Here is a 23,324-nt window from a genome sequence, read left to right on the forward strand (position 1 = left end):
TAAAAAAGAATCAATATATTTTATTTGGCAAAAAGTTAAATATCATCTCAACACAACAATTTGGTCAGTAGGCCTTGAGGTAACTATTGCAAAATATACAGTGTATGTTTAGCCCGATGAAAACCCCAGATTTATCAAGGATACAAATCTACAGTAGCCCAATGGCGGTTTCATAGTGTATAATTTATTATCAATAAAATTAATTCCGTTACAATAAGCATTCATTTTCCCCCCGGTTTAAATTAAGCGTAAACCATAGGTAGTAACCTTCTGCACATATGTATAGCTCCGAATTTTCTCACTGTTTGGTGCAAAAACAATATTCAAGCTTGTCTGATTATGTACTTTTCCTCTAATATATAGATTATATATACAATGAACTAGACAGAACTATAGAGCATGTAGAGACTAAAATGCCCATATTTCAAAAGTGGAGAAAACCATGAATCTATGCTTCCTGGAGAACCTTTTTCTTTTCTTTTTAAAAATTTTATTTCACTAGGAAATCCTTACAGCTAGTTTACAATCATAGGATAACAGCCTAGTTATACAGAAGACATATTCCACTACAGAGCTATACTCTATGCAACTCCCCCCCCCCCTGCCATAAACAACCTGAGTTCAAATTGAATTCTAGCTTTCACAATCACAACGGGTGCATTACCCAGTACACAGAAATTTGAGTCACAAAACATAATTACCACAATAAAACACAGTGTTCAAGTATCTCAGCAGAGCGATCTGCCCCACAAAGAGCAAATTAAATTAACTACACAGACTAAAATCTATACAGCCTGCCAACAATTGTGCATTATAAAAAGGTAGTCCCCCCCCCTTTTGTTTTAAATCAGGAACAGGTAGATTTTTAAAAATATATATATACAAGCTAGCACACACAGCCGTCAGAGCTAATGCCCCCTACTTTTTCTTTTCTTTTCTTTTTGTCTTACAGAAAATGGAAAACTTACAATACCTCCTCCATCAAAGCGGCAGGCCTAGGAGCCAGCCTGAGCAGGGTCTGCCAGGGGGGAGATGAGGCCTGGTGATTAGAGCCGCTTTGTGCGGGGTGGTGGAGGCTGAGGCTGGGGTGAAAGAAGGGAGAAGGGGACAGGCGGCCCTTTCTCTTTCTCTCTAGCTGGCTCTCGTTTCTAAATGAACCCAGATGGCGTCACTCATCTTTTGCTCGGTCCTTGTTGATTTTCTTCATTTTCATCCTGCGGTTCTGGAACCAGATTTTGACCTGCCTCTCGGTGAGGTTGAGCAGTCGGGCCACCTCATACCTGCGGTCCCTGGTGAGGTACATGTTGAACAGAAACTCTTTCTCCAGTTCCAGCGTCTGGTGTTTCGTATAGGGGCAGCGCTTCTTCCGCGTGGAGCGCGCGTGAAGCCAGTTGGCCGCCGGGTTATCTGCGGAGGAGAGAGACACTGGGTTGAGAAGGAGAAGCACCCCCCGCGGGGGGCTGGGGAGCCTCCTAGGGTCTCTGGCCGAGGTGCAGGAAGCTGCTGAATTGGTTAGGGAGGCAGCCCAGCCTCAGACACAATGGAACCCGGGCAGACAGACGCACGGACAGTCACTCACAATTGCACGCAGTAAAACCTCGGCTCCCTCCTCCCCACCGCGGCCCTTCTTTCTCCTCTCTGGTCTTGTCCCCTTCCCTCCTTCCTCCCACTTTCTTTACATCGTATAAAGAGTGGAATTTAAAAACAGATCTCCTTCTTGCCACGCAGAGGGAAACCACGCTGCCCTATATTCGTGTACAAGATTAACACTTGTCTCCCTCTCACTGACTCGGTCTTCCCGTCCCCACCTTTCCTTCTATCTTCCCACTCCGTATTTGACCTTCCTGGAAGGCCGCGGGAACTGGCCAGGCCGGGAGGGCGCCCCAAGGCCGTTGATCACGTCTCCATCTTATTTGAATAATCTAGCATGGGGACCCTCGTGGTCAGTCGCCCGCAGCCTCATCTTGGGCAGGATTTATGCCGCCACCGGCTCAAGGCAAGAAGTGGATGGAATCTGCCTCCCCCCCACACCCCCCAGCATCCTGGGTCAGGCTGCCCCGCTGCTTGCCGTTGCTGCAGCCGCTCGCGAACAATCTAGCAGCACAAAAGACTCCCTCCGCTGCGCTGCTTTCGAAGAACGGCCCGAAGTATCTCAGTCCTGGGCCCGGGCAGCCAAGGAGAGGGGCGGCCGGTCTTGGCTCGGCCCAAAGCGCCCGCCCCGCCCCCTCTCGCTGCAGCAGCCGCCTCCTCTACCCGCGGCCCCGAGGCCAGCTCGTCCCTGCTGTCTGGACTTGGGGCCCCATCCGAGGCGTCCCAAACACCAACTTCTGGCTCTCTGCCCCAGCTCAGGAGGCTCCCAGTGAGGACGAAGGCAGGCTGGAGAGAAAGCTGTCGAACCGGCAGATCCAGGTGGCCGGCGTGGAGGCGGCGGCGGCGGGTTTGGAGGGAGGAGACACTTACTGGGGTCGATGGGGGGCTTGTCTCCGCCGCTCTCACTCTCAGCATTGTTTTCCGAGAAGGCGCCTTCGCTGGGTTGTTTTTCTCTATCAACTGGAGGAGAACCACAAGCATAGTCAGTCAGGGACAAAGTGTGAGTGTCAAGCGTGGGACAGTCACCCCTTCTGGCCGACAGCGGTTCAGGTTTAATGCCGTAAGGCCGGCTGGAGGGCAAGCCCGCGAAGGAGAGCGCGCCGGGCGTGGGCTCCAGCCAGGAGCGCATGTACCTGCCGTCCGGGGCCGCCGCCGCCACGGGCGCCTGGGGGTGCACGTAGGGGTGGTGGTGATGGTGGTGATACACCGCAGTGGGCACGGCGTTGGCGCCCGCCGCGTGCACCGGGTTCCACGAGGCGCCAAACACCGCCGCCTTGGACTGGAAGCTGCACGGGCTGAAGTCGGGGTGCTCGGCCAGCGCCGCCGCCTGCCGGGGGGGCTGGCCCAGGGTCCCCGGCGCGTAGCGGCCCGCGCTCAGCTCATCGCCGGCGTCGGCGCCCAGCAGGAAAGAGTCCACGTAGTAGTTGCCCAGGGCCCCGGTGGTGGCCATTGCCGTGCCCAGCGCCTGGCCGGCCTGGCCCGCGGAAATTATGAAACTGCAGATTTCATGTAACAACTTGGTGGCACCAGGGGGGGGAAGTACAGTCACCTAATAAGTTGCCGGCGCCCGCGCCCCCATTGGCCGCGCGCGTCACGTGTCCGCCCGGCAGAACAATAACGCGTAAATCACTCCGCACGCTATTAATGGTCCGGTGTTTTGCAGTCATAATTTTTATAGCAAAAGCCATATGTTTTTATGCAAAGGGATCGCGCTGCTCCACGATCGGGTTTGTTTTAATTGTGGCCAACGAAGATTAAAAGATCAAATCTGGCCTTGCCTCCGTACTCTCCCCTGGCCCCCTCCCACCACACACACTTCTTCAGCGGACTATTTTATATCACAATTAATCACACCATCAGAAGGCGCGGATCCCGCGTGCGAGCGCGGCCAGCGGAGCCCCTCACATAAAATTAGATAATAATTGAAGCCATAAAAAAGCAGCCAAATCGCATTCTCGCTCTACTGTATTTAAATCTATATTTATGATATTTCATAAGGAGTTATTGTTTCAGAAGCCACAAAGGCTGGTGGGAAGTCGGGAACAACCAACAGATTCGTTTGCTTTGCCATGGCTCCCAGCTGTAAAAATTTATGAGGACTTGGAAAGGTTAAATTAGATTGTTGTGTTTGGTTGGCCAGTTCCCTGTAAATAATCCCTGTGGTCCCCGGAAGATGTGAGTTTACCCCTGGCCTGCCGTGAAAAGTCAAATTCAACGCTGTATCCGTCTCAAACGGAGCCGCCACCGCCCTTGCCAGAGCGCGTCGGGGCAGGGACTGGCCGCCGACGAGGCATCGCCTGGTGTGACCCCCCCTCTACGCCTGCTCGACTGGAGCACTGAAATCCCGGGCACCCCCCAAATTCTCCTCTGCTTCTCCAACGAGGGCCCCACCGAGGAGCTGGCAGAGAGGGAGCAGCCAGCCACCCACAAGGCGAAGGGTTTGAATGCCTGGTTGTGCCATGCGCTTGGCTCCGGGCTCGCGACCCCGCGCACACGTGCACCCAGCCCGCCTTGCTCATGGTCAGCAGGGAATCACGATCCCTGGGCGGAGGCGGCTGGCGTCCCAGACCGGTGCTTTATCCTTGAAGGCCCTAAAGCACTGAGCTCTGCAAAGCCTCCAAGCTCTCCCAGAACCGAGATGGGAAAAAATACCAGACGACATCAATGGAAGGCGAGTTCGGCTGGCCACAAGGCAGCCCTACCTAAGGGACCCCACGACTCTAGGGGCTGGGAAGCCCCCACCATAGTGGCCGGTTCCTGGGCCCAGTAGAGCCTTCAGGGCTCCTTTTTTCATTTCTGGTCACCGCCCCAGGCCCCGCCTTGGTTACCCATGGGACAAAGTGACTCGGCAGAGTTACTCGCAGCTCAAGTCCAGGGCTAGAAATTAAAACGAGGAGGGGCAAGGGGCATTGACTTTAATCCCATCCCTTAGCCTGGCCAAATTGGGGATGTTATTTCTCACCCCTTAGAGTCTTTGAAGCGGGGGTAAATTAAAAGGCAGAAGCCATTCTGTTAATTGGAAGAAAAAACCCACCCCAATTCCGAACAGAAAGCAGCGATTCCTAGAAACGGGGTAATTAAATTCACGTGTGAATACTGTGCTTGCAAGAGTGTGTTTCTCATTAGCCCACTCCCCTGGCGGCGAGGCCAGAGGCCCCGGGCACTTCCATCTCCTTCTCTCTTTTCCCTTCATCCTCACCAACAGTTCCAGTAATCCCCTCCCAAACACCCTGACACATTCTTATCCCGGGAGAGGACCCCCAAATGCCAAGCTTTTCCCCAGAGGAAGGCTGAGAAACGCGCAGATACCGGCCTGGTGCCCCTTCCTCCGCCTGCGCCGGGAAGAGAGAAGTGGCCGACACAATGAACTCCGCCGTGGCCCATCCTGGCCGCCTCAGTCCCCTCCCCCCTTAATATTTTCCTTTCCCTGTAAATTCCTCCGCGTCATTCCCACCCCCACCGCAGCCCAAGGTGTCCTAAATATCCGGCAGTCCGCGGGGCCTCTGAGCGTTTCATTTTAAAAAAATTAATCCTGGAGGAAACCTTTGCTCCTAATTGTAATTGTCTGCAAACAGGCTGGGCACATCGTGCTCCCTTTTCCACTTTTTATACCCTAGGACGACATGGATTATTATTAGTAATTTTTTTTAAATAGAAAGGCTGTTCCTTTAAATAGTCTTAGCCTCCAAATAGGACAACTACTAAATAATTAGCAGGCGTCGAGTGTTAAAGCAGCCTTTACTGGTGTCTATAAGAGGAAAGGGGATCACAAAACCAAATATTTTCCCTCTTCAGCCCAGAGGTTTGGGGTCAGAATATTCAGACCTTTCTGTTTGTTTTTATTTTGGAAGTAAAAAGGACTGCATGTGCATATAGAAATTATAAATGTGTGGAATTACAATTTGCCCCTTCTCAACTGAGAGTTCTTCTAAAACCTTGATATCTGAAATAAATCCAATACCTTGATCTAGAAAATGGCAGAAAGGAGTTGAAGGGAACCGGGTGTGCCTGCCTTTCAGATAACAGGTCGGTGAGCTGAGCAATGAAAACAGTTCCTGGACCCCCACCCCAAGCTGGGAAAGGAAACACAGCTCTGTGGGCATGAGTCTGAAGGCATAATTGTGTGTGTGCTGGGGGGTAGAGAGGGATGTTTTCTTTTCAGTTTTCAGTAGCGAGAATGGTCAGACTGGATTCCATAGGTTAGACTACAACTTGAAACAAGGACTCAAATTTGTATCTCAGTGGCTCTGGAATTTGGGGTTCCTTTCACCTATTTGAAACAGACTGGCGCTTGGAAGGGTCCCTTTCTCCAGTACCCACTTTTACAATGGTGCAGTATCTAACACATTTTGAACCTGACAGAAGCCACTAGCAAGCAGGCAGTCAAGCTTTTCTCTAGCGGGACTCCATCGCAGTCAAAGCCTGAGCTAGGACCCGCAGGCCCGGAAGAGCCAGTAAGCAGCTTCCCTGCGGAGCTCCCTGAGTGGCCAGGCTCCACCGAGCCTCGCTGGGCTTCAGACATGGTCCCAGCCTCGAGTCCCCAGTGAAGCTGGCGAAGCCCTCGCTGCCCTCGGTGTGGACACAAAAGAACGCCGTAGATGCCCCCTCGTCGGATCTCCCAGTCAGCCGTTAGCGACCCGCGGAGAAGGAAACCAAGGCCGCCGCCATACGGTCGTGATCATAACCGAGGCCTTGTCTGCCCGGCGGCACACCAGGCCAAAACCCAGGTTGCTCGACAGCCGCCCCACGCGGGTCCTTCCACGGCGTACTCTGACCTCTACTTGAGAGCACAGAGAAAAATGAGATCCCTAGGCCATCCTGAAGCCAGCCCTGGACTTCTTCTGAAGGATGATTTGGAAAGGAGAGAAGGGAGCGAGATAGAGAATGGGACAGAGATGGAAGATGAAAGAAAAATAAAAGAGAAAGGAAGGAAGGAGAAAAGAAAAAAAGAAAAGCGATGAAAGAAGAAGGAAGGAGGGGGAAAAAGGAAGAAAAAAGGTAACTCCTGGGAGCAGAGGCCGCGCTTACAAAGAGGAGGGTAAGTGACAAGGCTGTGCACCCTGTTTCTCCTAGTTCAGCCTGGGTCTCCACTGGCAAAGCGATCTTTCCTGAGCTCACACCCCGGACTGGGGTGTGTGTGTTTGTGTTCCAGCCTTGCAAGAGAATGGCGGGGTCCCAGGCCAGGAGCTAGGCCTAGAGTGGGGGAAGCTCAGGATGGAAGTATGCGCCCCTGACCTTGAATGGCCCGGGGCCCAGAATTCCTACCACGCCCCCAGCATCTTCGAGGTAGCAGCTAACCTGACCACCGTACCTGCTCCGGGCCAGGTTTGGGGTGCGGGGGAAGCCGCCAGCTGGCATAGCGCTAAGGAGGAAAACACGAGACTTCTGCCTAGGGAAAGCCGAGGTTGCCACCGCAGGCCTGGCACAACCAGGGCCTTGACGCCCCGCCCGGCCCAGCCCCCGCGCGCACAGGTACCTGGAGACGATTTCAACTGAAGTAATGAAGGCAGTGTCGTGCTGTCGAGAGAAAGGTGGATCCCAACAACAGGAAACTACCTAAATCACCGACCAGTTCTGGTGCTGCCCGCGCGGGGCTGCCTCGCCCGTTGCCGCCGCCGCCGCCGCCACCACCGCCAAGGAGAGAACCCAGCGATCGCGCCTGGCCCAGCCCCTCGGCAACCTGCGCCCGCCTCTGCCACTGAGCACCCCAGGCTGCTGCAAATGCGTCACGGAGGAAGAAGCCACCGGCCCCAGTGAGGTAAGCCTGGTAGAGAGAGAGAGAGAGGGAGGAAGGGAAGGAAGGCACAAGAGAGAGGAAAAAGGAAGGAGGGGGGCAGGCTAGAAGAGAGCAGAGAATGAGCAGTGTGCATGCTGGTTTCCCAAGGCTTGCATCTCAGTGAGCCGGCGCCAAGCGGCGGCAGCCATGGAAGAGACTCAGGGCCAGGGAGAGCACAGAGAAGGGCTCCCTGTCTGGCCGCGGCCTCCCGCGCTCGCTCCCCGCCGCTCGCTCCCACCCCCCCAGCCGGCCGCCCGCCCTCCGGGGCGCGCGCTCCCGCGCCCCCTCCCACTTAGCACCCCCCCCCACCTCCGGCGAGCAGGAAACGCGTGGCCCCGCAGAGGGCCACCAGGTGGGGGAGGCTGTGCTGGGGGAGGGGGCGGCCCCATAAGCCAGGCCTGGGTCCACCTAACCACTGCCGCAGGCGCTAGCGGTGCCTTGTGGGCCTGGCCTGCTCTCCGGATTTAGGCTGGGGATAATCTGGGACCGGGGCACCCGCAAAATAATCAGCCTCTTTGAGGCTCCCTGGGGCTCCCGAAAGAAATCCTGTTTGGCTTCCTCTGTCTATGCAGCTCCCCTCTGAACTGAAACCACTGGTCCAAGACAACCACAATCCAGATATACTAGCAAGTCATAAAACTGAACAAAAGCCGACAAACCTTACGGCACCAGGGCTATAGGGCCCAGACAAATTACGACCGTCTAGGTAATATTTAAATAGATGCTTAAAGTAATTGCAGGGGCTCAGGCTAGTTCTCCTGTTGTAAAAGTGGTGGATGGGATAAAGTGGAAGGTAAAGATAAGAAGTCAAAAAAGAGGTAAAATTAAAAATCTTCATTCCACAGCTTTTATTCTATAAGAACATAACATCGTCTTTTTTTCCACGCACAGCAGCAATACAATATTAATTTATTCTGATTTAAGATTAGAAGTAAATAGAGCTAAAACTAACATTTATAATAATGATAGAATGCATTTGCTTAAAACAAGATTGGCAATTTTTCATAATAGACATTTGTACAGATTTGTATTTATAGTTTTTTTCTTTTTCTGCACCTACAGGTTTGACCCTTTTATGCATGTAACTTCACAGTATAAAGAAAATCCAAACAATGTCTCCCTTCACTAGTTTATTACGCTTGTCCCAGCCCTCCTAGGCTTCTGTAAATTTCAGAAAGAAAAAAAAGTGAATTTTTTAAAACTCCACAAAATAGGGAGAATGGTGGTGTGCTTGTCACACGTTACCAGTGGTAACAATTTTAATGACAAAAAAAATCCACTAATTCCATGTGTATAAACAAAACTACATTATTTATCTACAGCCAGAAGGATATGGAAATTCAGAGGTAAATGAGACATTTTAGTCAGGCAATGCAAGACCTTACACAAACTAGAAGAGAACTTTCCTTCTCTTGGTCGTTCTTTTTTTTTTCTTTTAAAGCTGGGATATCTTACAGAGGAAGGAAAAATTAATCTTTCTGACTCTTTCTTTCTCGCTTTCTCAATCAGCCAAAGTCAAGCCCTCTTGCCAACCTGCATGTGCATGCCTGTAAGCCCTTCTCTTGGCCAAGGAAGAAAGGAAGAAAGAAAAAAGAAACCCAGGGGCCTGTATCCCCTGATTAAACACAGCCCAGCACTCCAGGCAGGCGTGCCCAGTGACGGCTCCTTGCACCATTGACCTCAGGCCAGACACCTCAGCGCCAACAATGGGACCTCCGCCTTCCAGCTAGGTTTGCCCAAGGCTGGCAGGAAACCAGCACAGTGGAGGAGGACAGGGACCATTCACGCAGTGGGACCTCAAGACAGCAAACCAGCCCAGTCACAACTTGACACTTAGGACAATATCTAACTCTATAGAATTTTAGCACGATATGGCTTTTTCCCCCAGAAAACAACAAATAAACCAGCACCAAGCAAACAAAGAAACAAAAAGTCAGAACAAACCAGCCCTGCACAGATGTAACGGCCTGGGAGACGGCGAATGTGGGAGGGAGGAATGGGGCTCCGGCACAGGTGCGAGTTCCTGGGCAGAGGCTTGAAGACACAGGGAGGGGACCAGCGCTCTGGAAGCAAAAAACGTTGCCTGGAGCTTCATCAGGAAAAATTAAAGTTGGCTGTAAGCTCCCGGATCCGGTTTTCTCGGTTCATTTTCTTCAGTTTCATCCTGCGGTTCTGAAACCAGATTTTCACTTGTCTGTCCGTGAGGTGGACACTGCGGCTGATCTCTAGGCGCCGCTCTCGAGTAAGGTACATGTTGAACAGAAACTCCTTCTCCAGCTCCAGCGTCTGGTGCTTAGTGTAGGGGCAGCGCTTCTTCCGACCGCTCTTTGCCGTGAGCCAGTTGGCTGCGTTTTCGCCTTTGGAATTGCCTGGCGTTTAAGAGAATAAAGAGGGGAAGGTTAAGTCGAGGCCAAGCAGGCTGCGGTCAGGGGTGAATTCCGGACTTGCTCCCATAAGAGGGATGCCCTAAGATGAGGGTATGCCCCCCTTTGGCTTGAGGAGAATAAGCAATTCCTCCAAAAGGGATGGCAAAATCGAGTGGGCCTCCAATCTACACACCCTCTCCCAGTTTACACTTTTCTTCACTTTTCCCCAAGCACCTGTTTTAGCACAAAGCTGTAGGCACTTGCAGAACGAAAGGCCTGGGAGGGCAGACTGCACATCTTGAACTTAACGCCTTTCTCTGCTTCTGCCTATAGCAGACACGCATTTCCTGCAGCCCCCAGGCTAGGGGGGGCGCCGGCTGCTTACTGGGGAGGAGTGTCCGCAGCGTGGCTGTCTCACCCCAGCTCCCTGATTGCCTAAGGCCCCGTGAGGAGAGGGAGAAGGGCATAACTGGGCCAAGGAGGAAGGCACAAAAACCGATTCGAGGGTCCAGAACCCTCCCTCATGTCTCTCCAGGAGCCAGGGATGTGCAGCTGGATGATTCCGAGTTCCAGGGAAAGCGAAATGGCCCCCTCTCTGGCTCTCAGCTCAGGGCCCCGGCGTCCGGGCCGGATTTGCCTTTTCTTCTCCCCGCAACGAGGATTCCCGCCCCTCCAGCAACTTTGAAAAAAGCATGGGGGATCGTAAACTCGAACTTCGCCGGTTAATGGGCTTATTTATTGGCGCCGGCGGCTGCTTATTTTGGATGCCTTACAAACATCCGCGCTATCTGCGGGTGAGCCACTTTCCCTCCCTCCCCCTCCCCCCGCGTGGGCCGCGCCGAACAGGCTGGGCCCGGAGCAGGGTTTGGGGTGCTCCGGCCACAGGAAAGAACATGCACACAGGAGGGGGGCTGCTCGCTGGTGTCCTCGCCCCGGGTCAGGCTGATTGGAGGCCAGCGCCAAGGACATCTTGGTGTGGGGCGCTAAGCCGGACATGAATTTTTACTGTGTCCCCACGCCCAAATATTAAAAAGCAAGTTCACAAGGTCAGCCTGCCTGTAGCTTGGGCCAAGGCCGGCCGGCTGCTGCTCGGGCTCCTGGTCCTCTGCTCCTTCCCTTCCCTGGGTCTGCCTGTCTGCCCGCCTGGCTGCAGCCCTCCGGCACGCCGTGCTTACCCAGGGAGTCCTTCTCCGGCGAGGCTTTGCTGCTCTCGGAAGGGGCCGGGGAGAGCTCCTCCGCGGCCGAGGACGACGCGTGCGCCTCCTCGTCGCCCTGCGAGCCCCCGCCGCCGCCGCAAGCCAGCGTGGGGGGCGGCGGCGAATCGAGGGCTCGCTCCTTCCGGGCTGCATCGGCCGAGCCGGAGGCGAGCGAGGGCGGCGGGTCGAAGCCGCGCCCGGGGGGCTGCGCGGGGAAAGGGCCGGCGCCGAGCTGCTGAGCGCCGCCGCCGCCGCCGCTGTAGCCCTTGGCCGTGCCGTAGGCCTGCGAGAGGCGGAAGTAGCCGGGCACTGGCACCCCGCTGGAGGCGCTCAGGGGGCAGCCGTCGGGTGGCGGGCCCCGCGAGAAGGGGGCCAGCTCAGCGGCGGCGGCCGAGCTTTTGGGGCATTTGTCCGCCGAGTCGTAGAGGCAGTAGGAGTTCTCTTCTTTGATGTTCTGCGCGAAAGAGCACGAGGTGGCCTGCGGCGGGGCCTGGGGTGGTTGCGGTGGGGGCGGCGGCTGCTGCTGGGGCTGCGGCGGCGGCGGCCCCTCCGGCGGCTCCATCCGGCACGACCTGGGCGCGTCCAGCCACAGATCTATGGGTGCGGGCGCGTAGCCGTGCGCCGCGGGACCCAGGCCCCCGCTACCGCCGCTGCCGCCCGGCGACGCCGCCTCATTGCGCTTGCCGCCCAGCGCGGGGAAGAGCCCGCAGCTCTGCAGCCCGTAGGGCAGGTCGGCGGCTGGCGGCAGGTAGACCCCGCCGTGGGCGTAGTAACCGCCGCCGCCGCCGCCCCCAGAGCCACCGCCACCGCCGCCCGCCTCGCCTCTGCCCGAGCTGATGAGCGAGTCGACCAAAAAAGAGTTCGCGGCGGGGCTCTCCGAGCATGACATTGTTGTGGGATAATTTGGCGAAGGGAGCAGATAGCCCTTTCTGGCTGACATTTCTTGTGCAAAACATGCTGAATACGATTAGCAATCCCCCCGCACCGCGGCGGGCGCCCGCAGCCAATCCCGAGCCAGAGTTTCCGCGGGACCACTCCCAGTTTGGTTTCGTAGGCGCGGGGCAGCTCTCCGAGGGCGCCCTCGGAGCCCGCGATTGATATAAATATGTAATCTGTATTGATGGGCCGGTAGACGCACGCCCGACACCTCGGCCCGAAGGCCGGGAGCTGTGGGGGCTGCCCCAACGTGGCTGGCGGGGACCTTGCCCCTTGGCTCGCCCCGCCCCTGTACCCGAACGAGGGTCTGCTTGAAGCGTCCTTGGGCCCCGCGCAGTTAACAAGTGGGGGTGTTTATGGTGTGCGCCCCGGCCGGCCTTGGGTGCTCCCCATGCTTCTTTCGGAAGAGGCCACTAGTCCTCAGCGTGTTCTGACCACTTAAGGGGGCCCGGTCGGGGTCTCGTGCTCTTTCCATTCAGCTATGGACCTGGAGCTGAAGTCTGTACGGGGTGCCAGTCCCAAAAGTGGTGTACCTGGTCCTAAGGCCACCAGGACCCTCAGAGAGTCCGGAACCCAGAGTACACTGAAAACTGGCTGCTGCCACTACTTCTGGCATCCCACATAGAATTTTCCCCCCAAATGCAGCGGCTGTTTCCTGGCCCCTCAGCCCCCAACACTCTCCTTCCCCAGTCGGCTGATCCGGTTAGGATCTTCTCTAGTGTGCTCACCTGGTCCCCTTCTCTACAACTTCTATAGGCACATCTTGGTGAGCTGGCACGAGTGGGGGTGGGAAGCGACTGGCAGCCTTGTCCGAAGTCTCTGGCACACCCTCCCCCCAAACACCCTGACCGGACTTCAAGCTCATGTATCATTTAGGGGAAGTAAAACGTCAACGCTGGGGTCTTTGGCTTGTCCAGAGGGAAAGACCTAGAAAGAGAAACTTGGAGGGATGAGACCAGTAGACACCTCTGCCACTCTATTCTCCTGTTCTTTTAGCCTTGGCATTTGTGTACTCCTGGAGGCTATGACAAGAACCAGTGTCACTACACTCATGCCTCTTTGTCCCCTCCCCTCTTCCCCCCTCCCCTCGAAACCCGAGGCTGGGGCAGTCCTTGCTCCCGCAGTGTGTGCATTTTAACGAGACCCCGGTAAGGAAATCCGTTCCCTATGAGTCCCGGCTGGGCTCATGGCGCTGTTATAAGAGCTTTTGGAGGCCAGACCCTGCATTCAGCAAACACCGGGCCCTACCCAGGGACGCTCTCTTAGTCAACTGGAAATGGCTGGCCTGGGGCGCTAGCCCCCAAGTGTGGGCCTCATGCAACTCTCAGGAAATGCGACCTTTTCCGGCCGGATCCAGTGGAGCCCAGGAGGTCTCTGTCTTGCCCCTGGCCCACGGGCAACAGGTCTCCAGGATGCCCCGGGCCTGCCTGCCCCAGTCCTGCCTGCTGCACGCCTCCGGGATCCCAGGAAGTAGATCACTCAGGCCTCTGCCTGCGGCGGGGAAAGACTCTTGCATCCCGGGTGATCTGCCTGGCACTTGGTATCGTTCTTCCCAGTATGAACCCAGCCTGAGGAGAGAGACAAGCCTGAGAGGACACTGCGAGCGCATGGGACCGCTGGCTAGGGAGAGTCTGGCCTCTGACTTCTGAGGTTTAAGCAGCTGCGGTCGCTGCCGGTCACGGCTGCTCCCCGCGCGGCACTCAGGAGGCCGGCCACCGCAAGCGCGGCGCTCCAACTACTTCCATCTCGGCGACCCTCAGTGACTGGCTCTGCGGACTGTGTATCAGGGTGCAGAGGAGGAGGGTGGAGAGAGAAAGAGGGAGAGAGACAGAGGGAGAGAGACAGAGGGAGAGAAAAAGAGAAGAGGAGAGCATGAGAGAGCGCATTCTTTCCAGCCCGACAGGGTCTTGCAGCTGCAGCAGTGGCATAGCTGAATCAAGACAGGGTCTGTGCGGAGAGATCATTAACTCCCCTTCGCTCTTCGCCTTGCTCCTGCGCCCAAGGCCAAGACAAAGTCTCATCTGGCTAGGCCCAGAGGCCAACGAAACTGAGTGCAGAAAATCTTCAGAGCACTGCAGCCTAGGGCTCTAGCTTAGTTTCCCGGATCTGCCTGGTCCTTACCCAGCTCATCAAAGGTATGGATCTGGCTGCGTTTGTTGTGCTCAGCAATGCCACCTGGAAATGCCACAAAGTTGGGGGCTGCCAGAGAAGGGAGCTTTGCTCTTCAGCACTGTCCATGACTGTCAAGAAAGCTCTGTCTTGTGGAAAGCAGGTCTCAAGAGTGTGGATAGTTTCTTGAGGAGAAGGAGCCCCAGCAGGCCAGTGGGCCAGGACTTGGGCCTATAGCCATCCCTCTCTGGGCTAAATGCAGAAAGCAACTTCTCAGGCTGAAGTCTGGGGAGGGCTGGTGGCTATTAGACAGTGAGATGGTGGAGGCTTCAGAGAATGAAGTGAAAGACAATGATCTAAACCTGTCTTTCTTAACCTTTTAGGGGGTCAGACCCCTCTGCAAAATCTAAGGCAAATTCTGACTCATCCTGTGAAAAATACATTACCACAATTTGACCCATCATTTTCAAGGAGTTCACAGACCCCTCAAAGCCTTCTTGTTAGACCCCTCAGAGTCCTCCAAGACTCTCCTGGGATTCAGGGGCCCTGCCAATTTGGTTGGTAAGACAAGCCTGATGCCCCACTGCAGATAGCTCAGGCCGGCCCGGTCAGGATCCTGTAGGGAGGCCAATGGGCTTCTAGGCTGGATGGAATCCAGGAGCATGCACATGCCAGCCAAGGTTGCAAAAGTCAGCTTGGTAAGGCATCTACTACAAAAAGCTGCTCAGCTGAGAAGTGGAGGAGCTAGAAGGCTGCTGTGGGCCTTTCAGACCATGGCATTGGCACTTGTGTCTTAACTGACCTTTGTGGAGAGCCAGATGTATTTCACCAGCGAGACTTTTTCCTCCTTGTAACAAACCAAATGGGATGTTGGTTTTGAGCACTTTCTTGCTTAGAAAAAAAAAAAAAAAAAAAAGGACTGCATAAGCCTGTATGGGAGCCCTTCTCTCCCCCACGACTGCCATCCCAACACAACCTGGATTTTTGGGGGGGAATGCAGGGAGAGCCTATGGGTGCGACCTGGGTGCAAGCTGGCCTGCTGTCTCTGGTTCAAAAGAGAGGATATCGACACAGGAGAAGCACAAGTTAAACTCCGCTGCGTGCCTTCTCAGCCCTCTCAGCTGGTCTCGGAGCCCCTAGCATCTCTAGCTGGCCCCAAGACTACTGTGCTCCCTAGACTGTAACACTGAGGTTACACTGCTGTTAGCGTCCTCAATAAAATATTCCGTTTGTCAAACGCCTCAGCTTTCTTGAGGTTCCACACCCTGAGAGATTAAGAAAAGCGATTCAATTGCAGCATGGATCGACTTCTGGCCACTCTTTCTCCGTCTTGCCCATTTGCCTTCTTTCCCTTTCACTCTTCTTCCCAGGAATTTCTCCCTCTCCTTCAGGATGCCTTTGACCCAAAACCCTTGGTGCCTACTTGCCTCATCGAGGCCTTTTGCAGTGGTTACACAGTCACTGCCAGAGCCCATGTTTTATTTGGGAGGAAATATTGCCCATTTCTACCTGGATGATAACAGCACCATGGAGCCGTAGTAAATGCCAAGCCCGTGGAATAAGCTCTTTGGCGAGGATTAAGCTGTAATTCACGACATAGCAGATTTCTCCTCCTGAGTAGGCCTTAGCAAGTGGCGAGAAATAAACTATTATTACAAAAAACAAGTTCTTTTTAAAAAGTACTAGTTCCTTAGATTGAGATAGTCAATAAACAATTTGTATCTGGAGGTCAATCTCGGTGCTTTCGTGCTCCGAATTATTTATCAGGCTGTGGGGTTGGGCTGTGGTCCCTCAGAGGAAAAATAAACGCTGCTTTCACATATCCGGCTTTAACAAAAATTCAGGACTTCTCAGATTTATGCGTTCGCATATAGTTAGAAATTTTTTCATAAGCAATGGCGTTCTTTTCTTATTCATCTTTAAGAATGTCAACAATTCCAGGGATATTTGTTATGTCTGTTTTGAATTGATCAGGTGTAATCTATCCCTAAACAACATGCTTTAAATTTTTTTCTAAATCCAACCATTGAGTTGGTTACCTCCCCGCCCCCATGGGGAGTTTTGGGGCCTTTTCGCACACCCATTGAATTGCGATATTCTTAGTTTTGTCCGTAATAAACTGCCGCTGGCCTTGAAACTGGAGGCGACTCGGACTGTAGGGAAGGCTCCGACTACAGAGAGCAGCTCACCGTGTGGGCGCTCATTCTGTCCTGTGGCTCTTGTTCTGGCATAGTTTGGGAGCCCACACTTAACAAAGACTAGTGACTTTGATAGGCAAAATTTACACAGGCGCGGGCGCACACACACACAGGCAGTACCTACTTTCTCAGGGATTCCCCCAACTTACCCATGCAATGTACATTTGGGAAAAGAAAATAACTATTTCAAGAAACTAATGAAAAAATATTGGAATAAAAAGTCCAAATATGAAAGAAAGAGAAAAGTTAAATCTGGCCTCCAAAATGTGAGTGAATTATAATGATTTAAAACCTGTTTTATGACAATGCTGATAAAATGATTGCTCAATGAGAGTTATCCCCAGTGCAAGCTTTTGAAAACGTATAGTTATTTACCAATACATTTTTGTAGATTTGCAAACATGCAAAAAGTCTTATTTTAACATCTAAGAAATTGCTGTAAAATCCTAGCCAGGTTTATAGCGGTGCATTACAATAGGCAGTGCAGAGACTTCCCTGGAAGCCTCGAAAATCAAATGCGACTTTTCCAAATTGGACTTTTTTTGGAACAAAGGTTTACCCCTTGGCTGCTGAGCAGACCTAGAGACTGCACCTAGTAGGAAACCAGCGATCTCCAGGACTTCTGCCCCCGGTAGTAAGCCCGCCCCAGCGGCCTCCAAAGCCCTCCACCCCATTGTTTCGGGGGGAAAACTTTCTGTTTTCTCCAGCCCCGCCATCTCCTTTTTTTTTTTTTTTTTTTTTTTGCCCCCCACCCCCACCCCTTCCAGCACAGCTGGAACCCTTTCGCCTGGATGCCTCCCATCCCCCAGCTCATTCTATTCTGATTATTTCCACAAAATCGAAAGATCGCCTTGGGTGAAATGCTGGCGCAGGGAGCTAAAATCGTCAACTTTTCCGCTTAAGCCTCCCCCCGCTTTCCAACCTCGGGAAGCATGGGAGAAGGGGAGCCAAACACCTACCGCGTCACCCCACAAACCCAGCCATGTTCCCGAGCCCTGCTTAAACATCGGCCACTTCCTCACTCCCTCCCCAGCCGGACCGAAATTGGTAAACTTGTAGCCTCTTACCTTGACACATTTCCGAAATCACTGCCAAGGGGCAGCTGGCTTCTCCACGCCGCGACACTCCCGAGGCCTAGCAAAGGCACGTTGCTTTAAATCACACCACCAACCATTTCTTGAGGGTAAGCCCCCCTTTTTTGATACGAAGGGGAGAGGGACAAGTGAAATAATGTACCGTGCTGCTCTTAGTATCAGGAGCGAACAAAGGCCAAGAATCACGCTGGGGTTCCCGGCTCCCCGGCGGCTTTGACATTGATCGGAAGTGCGCCATCTCGTGGCGGCTGCGCGCCTAGGCCGGGACGGAGCTGCAGCTGGAGCCGAGAGAGGGAAGCAGGCTCCCGGCAGAGAGACAGGGAGAGAACGTGCCCAGCCCGCTGCTATTGAGAACTCATTTTTACATCTAAGAAATTGCTGCAAAACCCCAGCGGGGTTTATAGCGGCGCATTCCAAATATGCAAATTGGCCGGCCCCGGACGGGTTTACGACCACATTGTCACAGCCATCGGAGGATGGGCTTTTATAGGGCTCAGAAATCAAACCCGCGCCCGCCCGCCCGCCTGCGAGCAGTCCTCCTGGCTAGACTCTCTAGCAACTTGAGAGACTTGGTTAATCTTTAACCATCCCAAAGGAAGTCTTTCCCTAAACCCAGGCTTCCCTGCCCACCCCCTCCCTGCCCCACAGGAGGGCCCTTGTTCCTCTCTGTATGTCTATCAACCTAGACATTCATCTCGGGGTCTGTCCCACTCTCCTTTCAGCTCGATTTCTCCAGTCGCGCCAGTTAGACAAACACACAAACAAACAAACAGTGGGGTCTGGGGTCTGTGGCCTCTCTCCAAATGCGACCCTCTTTGCTTCTGTGGCCCTGCCTGGGTGGCTGGAGAGAGGGTGGGGTGGGCAACAAAAGGCTCTGTCCTTTCCGCCCTGCCCCTCAAGGTTATGGGTGATGTCCAAATTTAAGGCAGAAGTTCAAAGGCAGCAAACAAAGAGGAAAGCGGCATCCTTCTTTCCCCAAAGGAAAAGGTGGCCTCGGCTGGGAGCTGGGGAGAAAGCACCCTTAAAGGTTCCTGAGAGTCTGCTCTACCTTGGTACCCAGATTGGTCTTCCTCTTGCTGAAGGGATCCACAGGGCACTCCAGAATGGTTCCACTTCAGGCCTCCCAGTCCTGAGGTGAGTGAGGGCAGCCTGGGGTCAGGCCCATTGGCTACCTCAGGATCGAAGGCCTTCTCCAGGGCTGAAGTGAGTCTGAGGGGATAAAGTCCCACATTCCAGGCCCTGAGACATCCCATCCTTAGGAACCCACTTCTCACAAGGACATGGCGAACCACCTTGGCTTCCTAAGCCTGGCTTCTATTGTAGCTAAATCTTGACTCAATCACCTCATCACCCTCTCAGAGGCCTGGCAACTTGCCCTTTTACTAGTAAGTAGGTGTTGGGGGGGCAGACGTTTGGTAGTAAAAATCTAGCAGGGTGAGGAATGTCAAACTAAGACACGATACTCAAGTTTCCACCGTCTTTATTTTCCTTGTGCCCTGTCACCTGTATACATGCTGCGACATACACGGTGGGTAAGAACCGTGGACAGACCAACACTCCCATCACAAACAGAGCCACCAGACATTTCTTAACATAGGGAGGCAGAGGAGATTCAATGGGTGGGTGCCTGGCTTTCCCAGACGAGGTCCCCAGGCCCTGGCCGGCGGACCTGCCTGCAAGCATCCCCCCTAATGCTTCCTAAATGTTGCAAGAGATTAAAAAGGACTTTCTTAACACCCTCCCCGCCAACACCCCAAAGGAATTCATCTAATGGCAAAAAAAAAAAAAAAAAGTATTCAAACAAAATAGGTTATGGTTCCTTTATTTACAAGTCTTTTGAACAACATCCCTGTATGAAGCGTACATTCAAATATTCTTAGCAGTGAGCGAGTTTAACCGTGGAACACTGTAAACAGATAGAGCCTTTAAATATTTTCATCATCTTTCCCCCTCTACATTGCATCTTTAAAATTCGCTTTGGTTCCTGCAGGGAAATATATATATATAATATAATATTTATCTTTTAAAATAATTCCAAATCACTCTCGGGCTCTTGGAAGGTCGCCGGAAGCTTCCAAGCTCAGTTCCGGAGCCAATGAGGGAAGAGTGTGTGTGGTGCCAGAACCCAGTGTTTTGGGGGACACAAGCCCCTCACAGCCATAGCCAGGGACCCGCTGACTGGGCCCACTGCTCCACTGCCGGACACTGAGCAAATCCAAGCTTCATTAAGTGTGGTGGAGACTTTGCCAAACTGCCGCACTCCACAGGCATTTCCTGCAGAGATTCATGGGGCCAGCAGCCTGGGTTCAGCCTCTTGGCTTTTTGATGTTTTCCACCTCAGGGAACAGTTTGCTCTGTGACCAGGCTTTGGGCCTGAGTGGCAGGCTGGAAGGAAGACCCTCTTTTTGGTAGAAAGAAAAACCAGGTGGGCTGCAGGAGGCAGCCATTAAGGAGCTCAGGCCTAGGAGAGCGCAATCAGTGGCTCGGAGGGATGGAGAGACAGTAATGCCACCTAGAAAGTAAATTCCTTTTTCCTCAGGGATCTGCAGCCCTCTTCCACGTCATATCCACCTCTTAGTCCAGCTGCATTTCACATTGGCTTTGGAAAACAGCCCCATTCTGGGCATCTAGGAATTCTGCCCCTGTCCCCAAGCTGAACTGGGCTTGGAGAACACACAACTTCTTGACTCAGGGGTCCTGGGGTGGGCAGGCTCCATGTGGAGGGTCCTGGGGGAGGGTCAACCTCCAGGGGGCCTAGTCACCAGTGGAGACCACACCCAGCCCAAAGCTCTGTAGGCTCCAATGGTGAACCACCAGGGGTCCCAAACCATTCATTCTAGTTGACGCACGACTCTCAGAATCCAATTATTATTAAGAATCTTAACCACTGAGATCTCAACCAAGACAGTCCCAGGCCGCCTCCTGTGGAGCTATCTCCATGGAACCTCTTTTGCACACTTTTTTTTCAAAAGTCACCGTGTGGCTTGACCTTGTCAAGGGCAAAATCTGCATATTATCTCAAATGTATGGAGCCCCCCACCCACTTCCAGCTGGCTAGAGCCTTAGAGAAGTGGATTAGCCGAGTAGTACTGTAAACGGTCTCTGTTAATTTTTTTTTCCTTCATTCTTCTGTTCTGAAACCAGATTTTGACTTGACGATCGGTGAGGTTGAGCATGCGGGACAGTTGCAGGCGCTTCTCTTTGTTGATGTAGACACTGAAGAAGAACTCCCGCTCCAGCTCTCTGATCTGGTACTTGGTGTAGGGGCAGCGCTTTTTTCGGGTGCGTTGGCCACCTGCGGAGAAAGAAAGGTAGGGAGTGAGCCAGGTGTGGGGGCTTCAATCCACCCCAGAACCCCGAGTGGAGAACACGGCTGGCCACAGGGACTGGAGGCCCAGCTCAAGCCCCCCTCAAGGTCTTCCCAGGCTCCTACACTCAGGCTCCTACTGCCGGCTGGGAACGGGCTGCAGTCGAAGGCTCGGCCCCAGATAAAAGCCAGCTCCCTAGATAGGCCCCGGGGGAAGCTGCTCCTGCTGCCCCCAGAACAGAAAGGACTCCTGACAGCAACAGGAGAATTTGTGCTGCCGAAGCCGCTTTGAAAGCAGCTGAATGGGGATTGTCGGCTGCCTCTCACCCCGCCAGACTAAACAAACAGCCGACTGAGGACATTTTACCTTCCAGCACCTGGGCTGCCCTTTCCCAGGGCAGTAAAGGTGGCCCCAGCCCCAGTCTTTCCAGGTTGCCGCCACGACTAGGCCCTGCTAACATCTGGGGCGGCTGCTGGGTCGTTGTCAGCCTGAGTCCTGGCCACCAGCTCCTGCCTGCCCGGCCAGCCTCCCGGCTCCTCCGAGTTGGGGCAGTGGCAACTGAGGCCCCCTGCCCTGGAGCACCACCGTCACACAGCCACCCTGGTCCCTCCACAGGGGTAGAGTAGAGTAAAGAGGAGCTTACGGAAGCTGCGGGCAGGTTCTACTCGCTCCCCCTTAAAAAAAAAAAAAACCCACAAGAAGAAAAAAATTTTGCTTTTGGCAGATTGAATAACAATTGTGAATAACACGCAGTTGGACAGAAAGCAGCACGTAATTGCCACCGCGCCAGAAGAAAATGGCTTCCTTTGGACAAAAAGGCCAACTTTGGGTTAATTTGTTTCTTTTAATATATTGCTGGAGCTAAGCGAGCTACTTTATCTGTTAAACGCGCTCCTTGCGCCATCGTTAAACAGCGACGCCTTTGAATCCCAGCCGGGACTGGAGTCCCGGCGCAACACATGGCTTTTATAAAAATCTCCGGATTACCTCGCTATCAAAGGCTCCCGGAGCCCTTTGCAGGGGGAATTTACAGGCGCCCACCTCCGGCTCCCCAGCCCGAAGCTGGCCCCGAGCGGGGTCGAGCTGCCGGGCTTGGGAGCAGAGAAGGGAAAAAAGGGAAAAGGGGAGTTGTTTTTTTTTTGCAGCCATGCCTTGGCCGGTGGGTATTTCACGGCCAATTTCAGCACTCGCCACGTGATCCCGCCTTTTATAACAAAGTTTTGTTGGGGGAAACCTAAAGGCCCTTCATAAACCTTATATGCTTATAAAACAGCATATAAAAATTTAACAGCGGTGCTGCGCTAGATTTCCAACTCCCCTTTCATAAAGCGCAGAGCGCTGCCTTTATACGTACTGGAGCCGCCGGCCTTGTCCTCAGTGTGGCCGGAAGACGACTCGGGGCTGCTGCTGCTCTCGGGGCGCCGCCGCCGCTCCTTCTCCTCCGCCGCCGCCACCGCCTCCCGGCAGCCGCCGCCGCCGCCGCCGCCGCTGTCCGAACTTGAAGTTGCCGGCGCGCCTGTGGCCGCCGCCGCCGCGGAGGTCGCGGTGGCCGCCGGGGGCCCTTTCTCAGCGTTCTTGTCCCCGGGGTAGTCGGAGGAGGCGAGGTTTTCCGGGGTGCCGTAGGCTGTCTCGAAAAACTGGTCGAAAGCCTGTGGCAGGACGCCGTTCCTGCCCACGGTGCTATAGAAATTGGATGAGACGGCGGGGGTGGGGTGGTGGTAGACGTTGGCCGAGCTCTTGGCCAGCACGTCGCCAGGCACGCCGGCCGCGCTGGGCGCCTGCAGGCAGTCTCTGTGCACGAGCTCCTCCGCGGAGTAGCAGTGGGCCAGATTGCCGCGGGGGTGCCATTTAGTGGCGGGCTCAATGGCGTACTCTCTGAAGGTCACTTCGCGCACGGGTTGGACCTGGGGCAGGTTGGAGGAGTAGGAGTATGTCATTGGGCGCGAAGACGGGGTCTGGGGCAGAAAAGAAGGGAGGCTGGAAAAATCTGGACCCGAGACGTAGTAAGTACAACTTGGCAAATACATGTTAGAGGAGCAGGGACCACGCTCATCAAAATCCATCATTGGGCTACCTTGGGCTCTCCGCAGTAGCCGAGCTTAACATGATTCTCCACTGCAGCTGCCTCTTTGAAGCGGATCCGTGAAGTAGAAATTTGGAGACGTAAGCTGACGTGGAAATCTATCCCCATCCTTAGCAGGGAGGTGCTGGTCATGTGACCCGATGTTGAAATTGACAAGCTGCGAGCTAGTCCGGGCCTTTTTTTTTCCTCCCCCTTTCCTTTTTTTTTTTTTTTTCCCTTTCCCTCCCCTCCCTTCCCGGCTTCCTTTCTTTGTAGCCACCTCAGGGGAAGCAACAGATCGTCACTCGGTGTTCTCACCGAAAGCACGTAATCGCCGGTGTAACTCATGTTGGCTGGGGGGCCTCCCGGCGCGCGGTGAGGCTGGGGTGCGCCCCCATGCAGCTTGCTTCTGCTCAGCTGCACGATCGGCCCTCAAGTGCGCCGAGGGCGGTGAGAGAGCTCAACTCCCGCCCACCCCCACCACTCCCCGGGTGGGCGAGGGATGCCCTGGGCTGGGGGTGACCAGGTGGGCTCTCGTTGCTGTGTGGCCCGTGGTCTCGGAATCTGTTCTGGAAGATCGTGTCCGCACCCCTTTCTTCGCAGCCCCTCTCCTACAGGCTTGCTTTGGGAAGCGCCACTGCCTCCGACCCTGGCAGGACCCCCTTCGGGGCCAAGGTTCGCAGCCGTGG

The 23,324-nt window shown here is 54.2% G+C and overlaps 3 protein-coding genes across 3 annotated transcripts; all 3 read right to left on the minus strand.

The window, feature by feature from the left end:
* Positions 1-3,105, minus strand: HOXA9 (homeobox A9). The gene is made up of 2 exons (XM_063100898.1): positions 2,461-3,105; positions 1-1,407 (listed from the first exon to the last, which is right to left on the minus strand). The coding sequence occupies exons 1-2, from the start codon at positions 3,038-3,040 to the stop codon at positions 1,169-1,171; spliced, it is 819 nt and encodes a 272-aa protein (XP_062956968.1). The 5' UTR covers positions 3,041-3,105; the 3' UTR covers positions 1-1,168.
* A 5,094-nt stretch (positions 3,106-8,199) lies between these two features.
* Positions 8,200-11,906, minus strand: HOXA10 (homeobox A10). Its single transcript, XM_063100897.1, has 2 exons — positions 10,908-11,906; positions 8,200-9,735 (listed from the first exon to the last, which is right to left on the minus strand). Exons 1-2 carry the CDS (start codon positions 11,866-11,868, stop codon positions 9,461-9,463), a joined length of 1,236 nt encoding a protein of 411 aa, XP_062956967.1. The 5' UTR covers positions 11,869-11,906; the 3' UTR covers positions 8,200-9,460.
* An 8,421-nt stretch (positions 11,907-20,327) lies between these two features.
* HOXA11 (homeobox A11) lies at positions 20,328-22,639 on the minus strand. The gene is made up of 2 exons (XM_063101215.1): positions 21,928-22,639; positions 20,328-20,560 (listed from the first exon to the last, which is right to left on the minus strand). The coding sequence occupies exons 1-2, from the start codon at positions 22,637-22,639 to the stop codon at positions 20,328-20,330; spliced, it is 945 nt and encodes a 314-aa protein (XP_062957285.1).
* Positions 22,640-23,324: the final 685 nt, after the last annotated feature.

This window comes from Cynocephalus volans, chromosome 6 (assembly GCF_027409185.1).
Source record: "Cynocephalus volans isolate mCynVol1 chromosome 6, mCynVol1.pri, whole genome shotgun sequence".
NCBI classification, from domain to species: domain Eukaryota; kingdom Metazoa; phylum Chordata; class Mammalia; order Dermoptera; family Cynocephalidae; genus Cynocephalus; species Cynocephalus volans.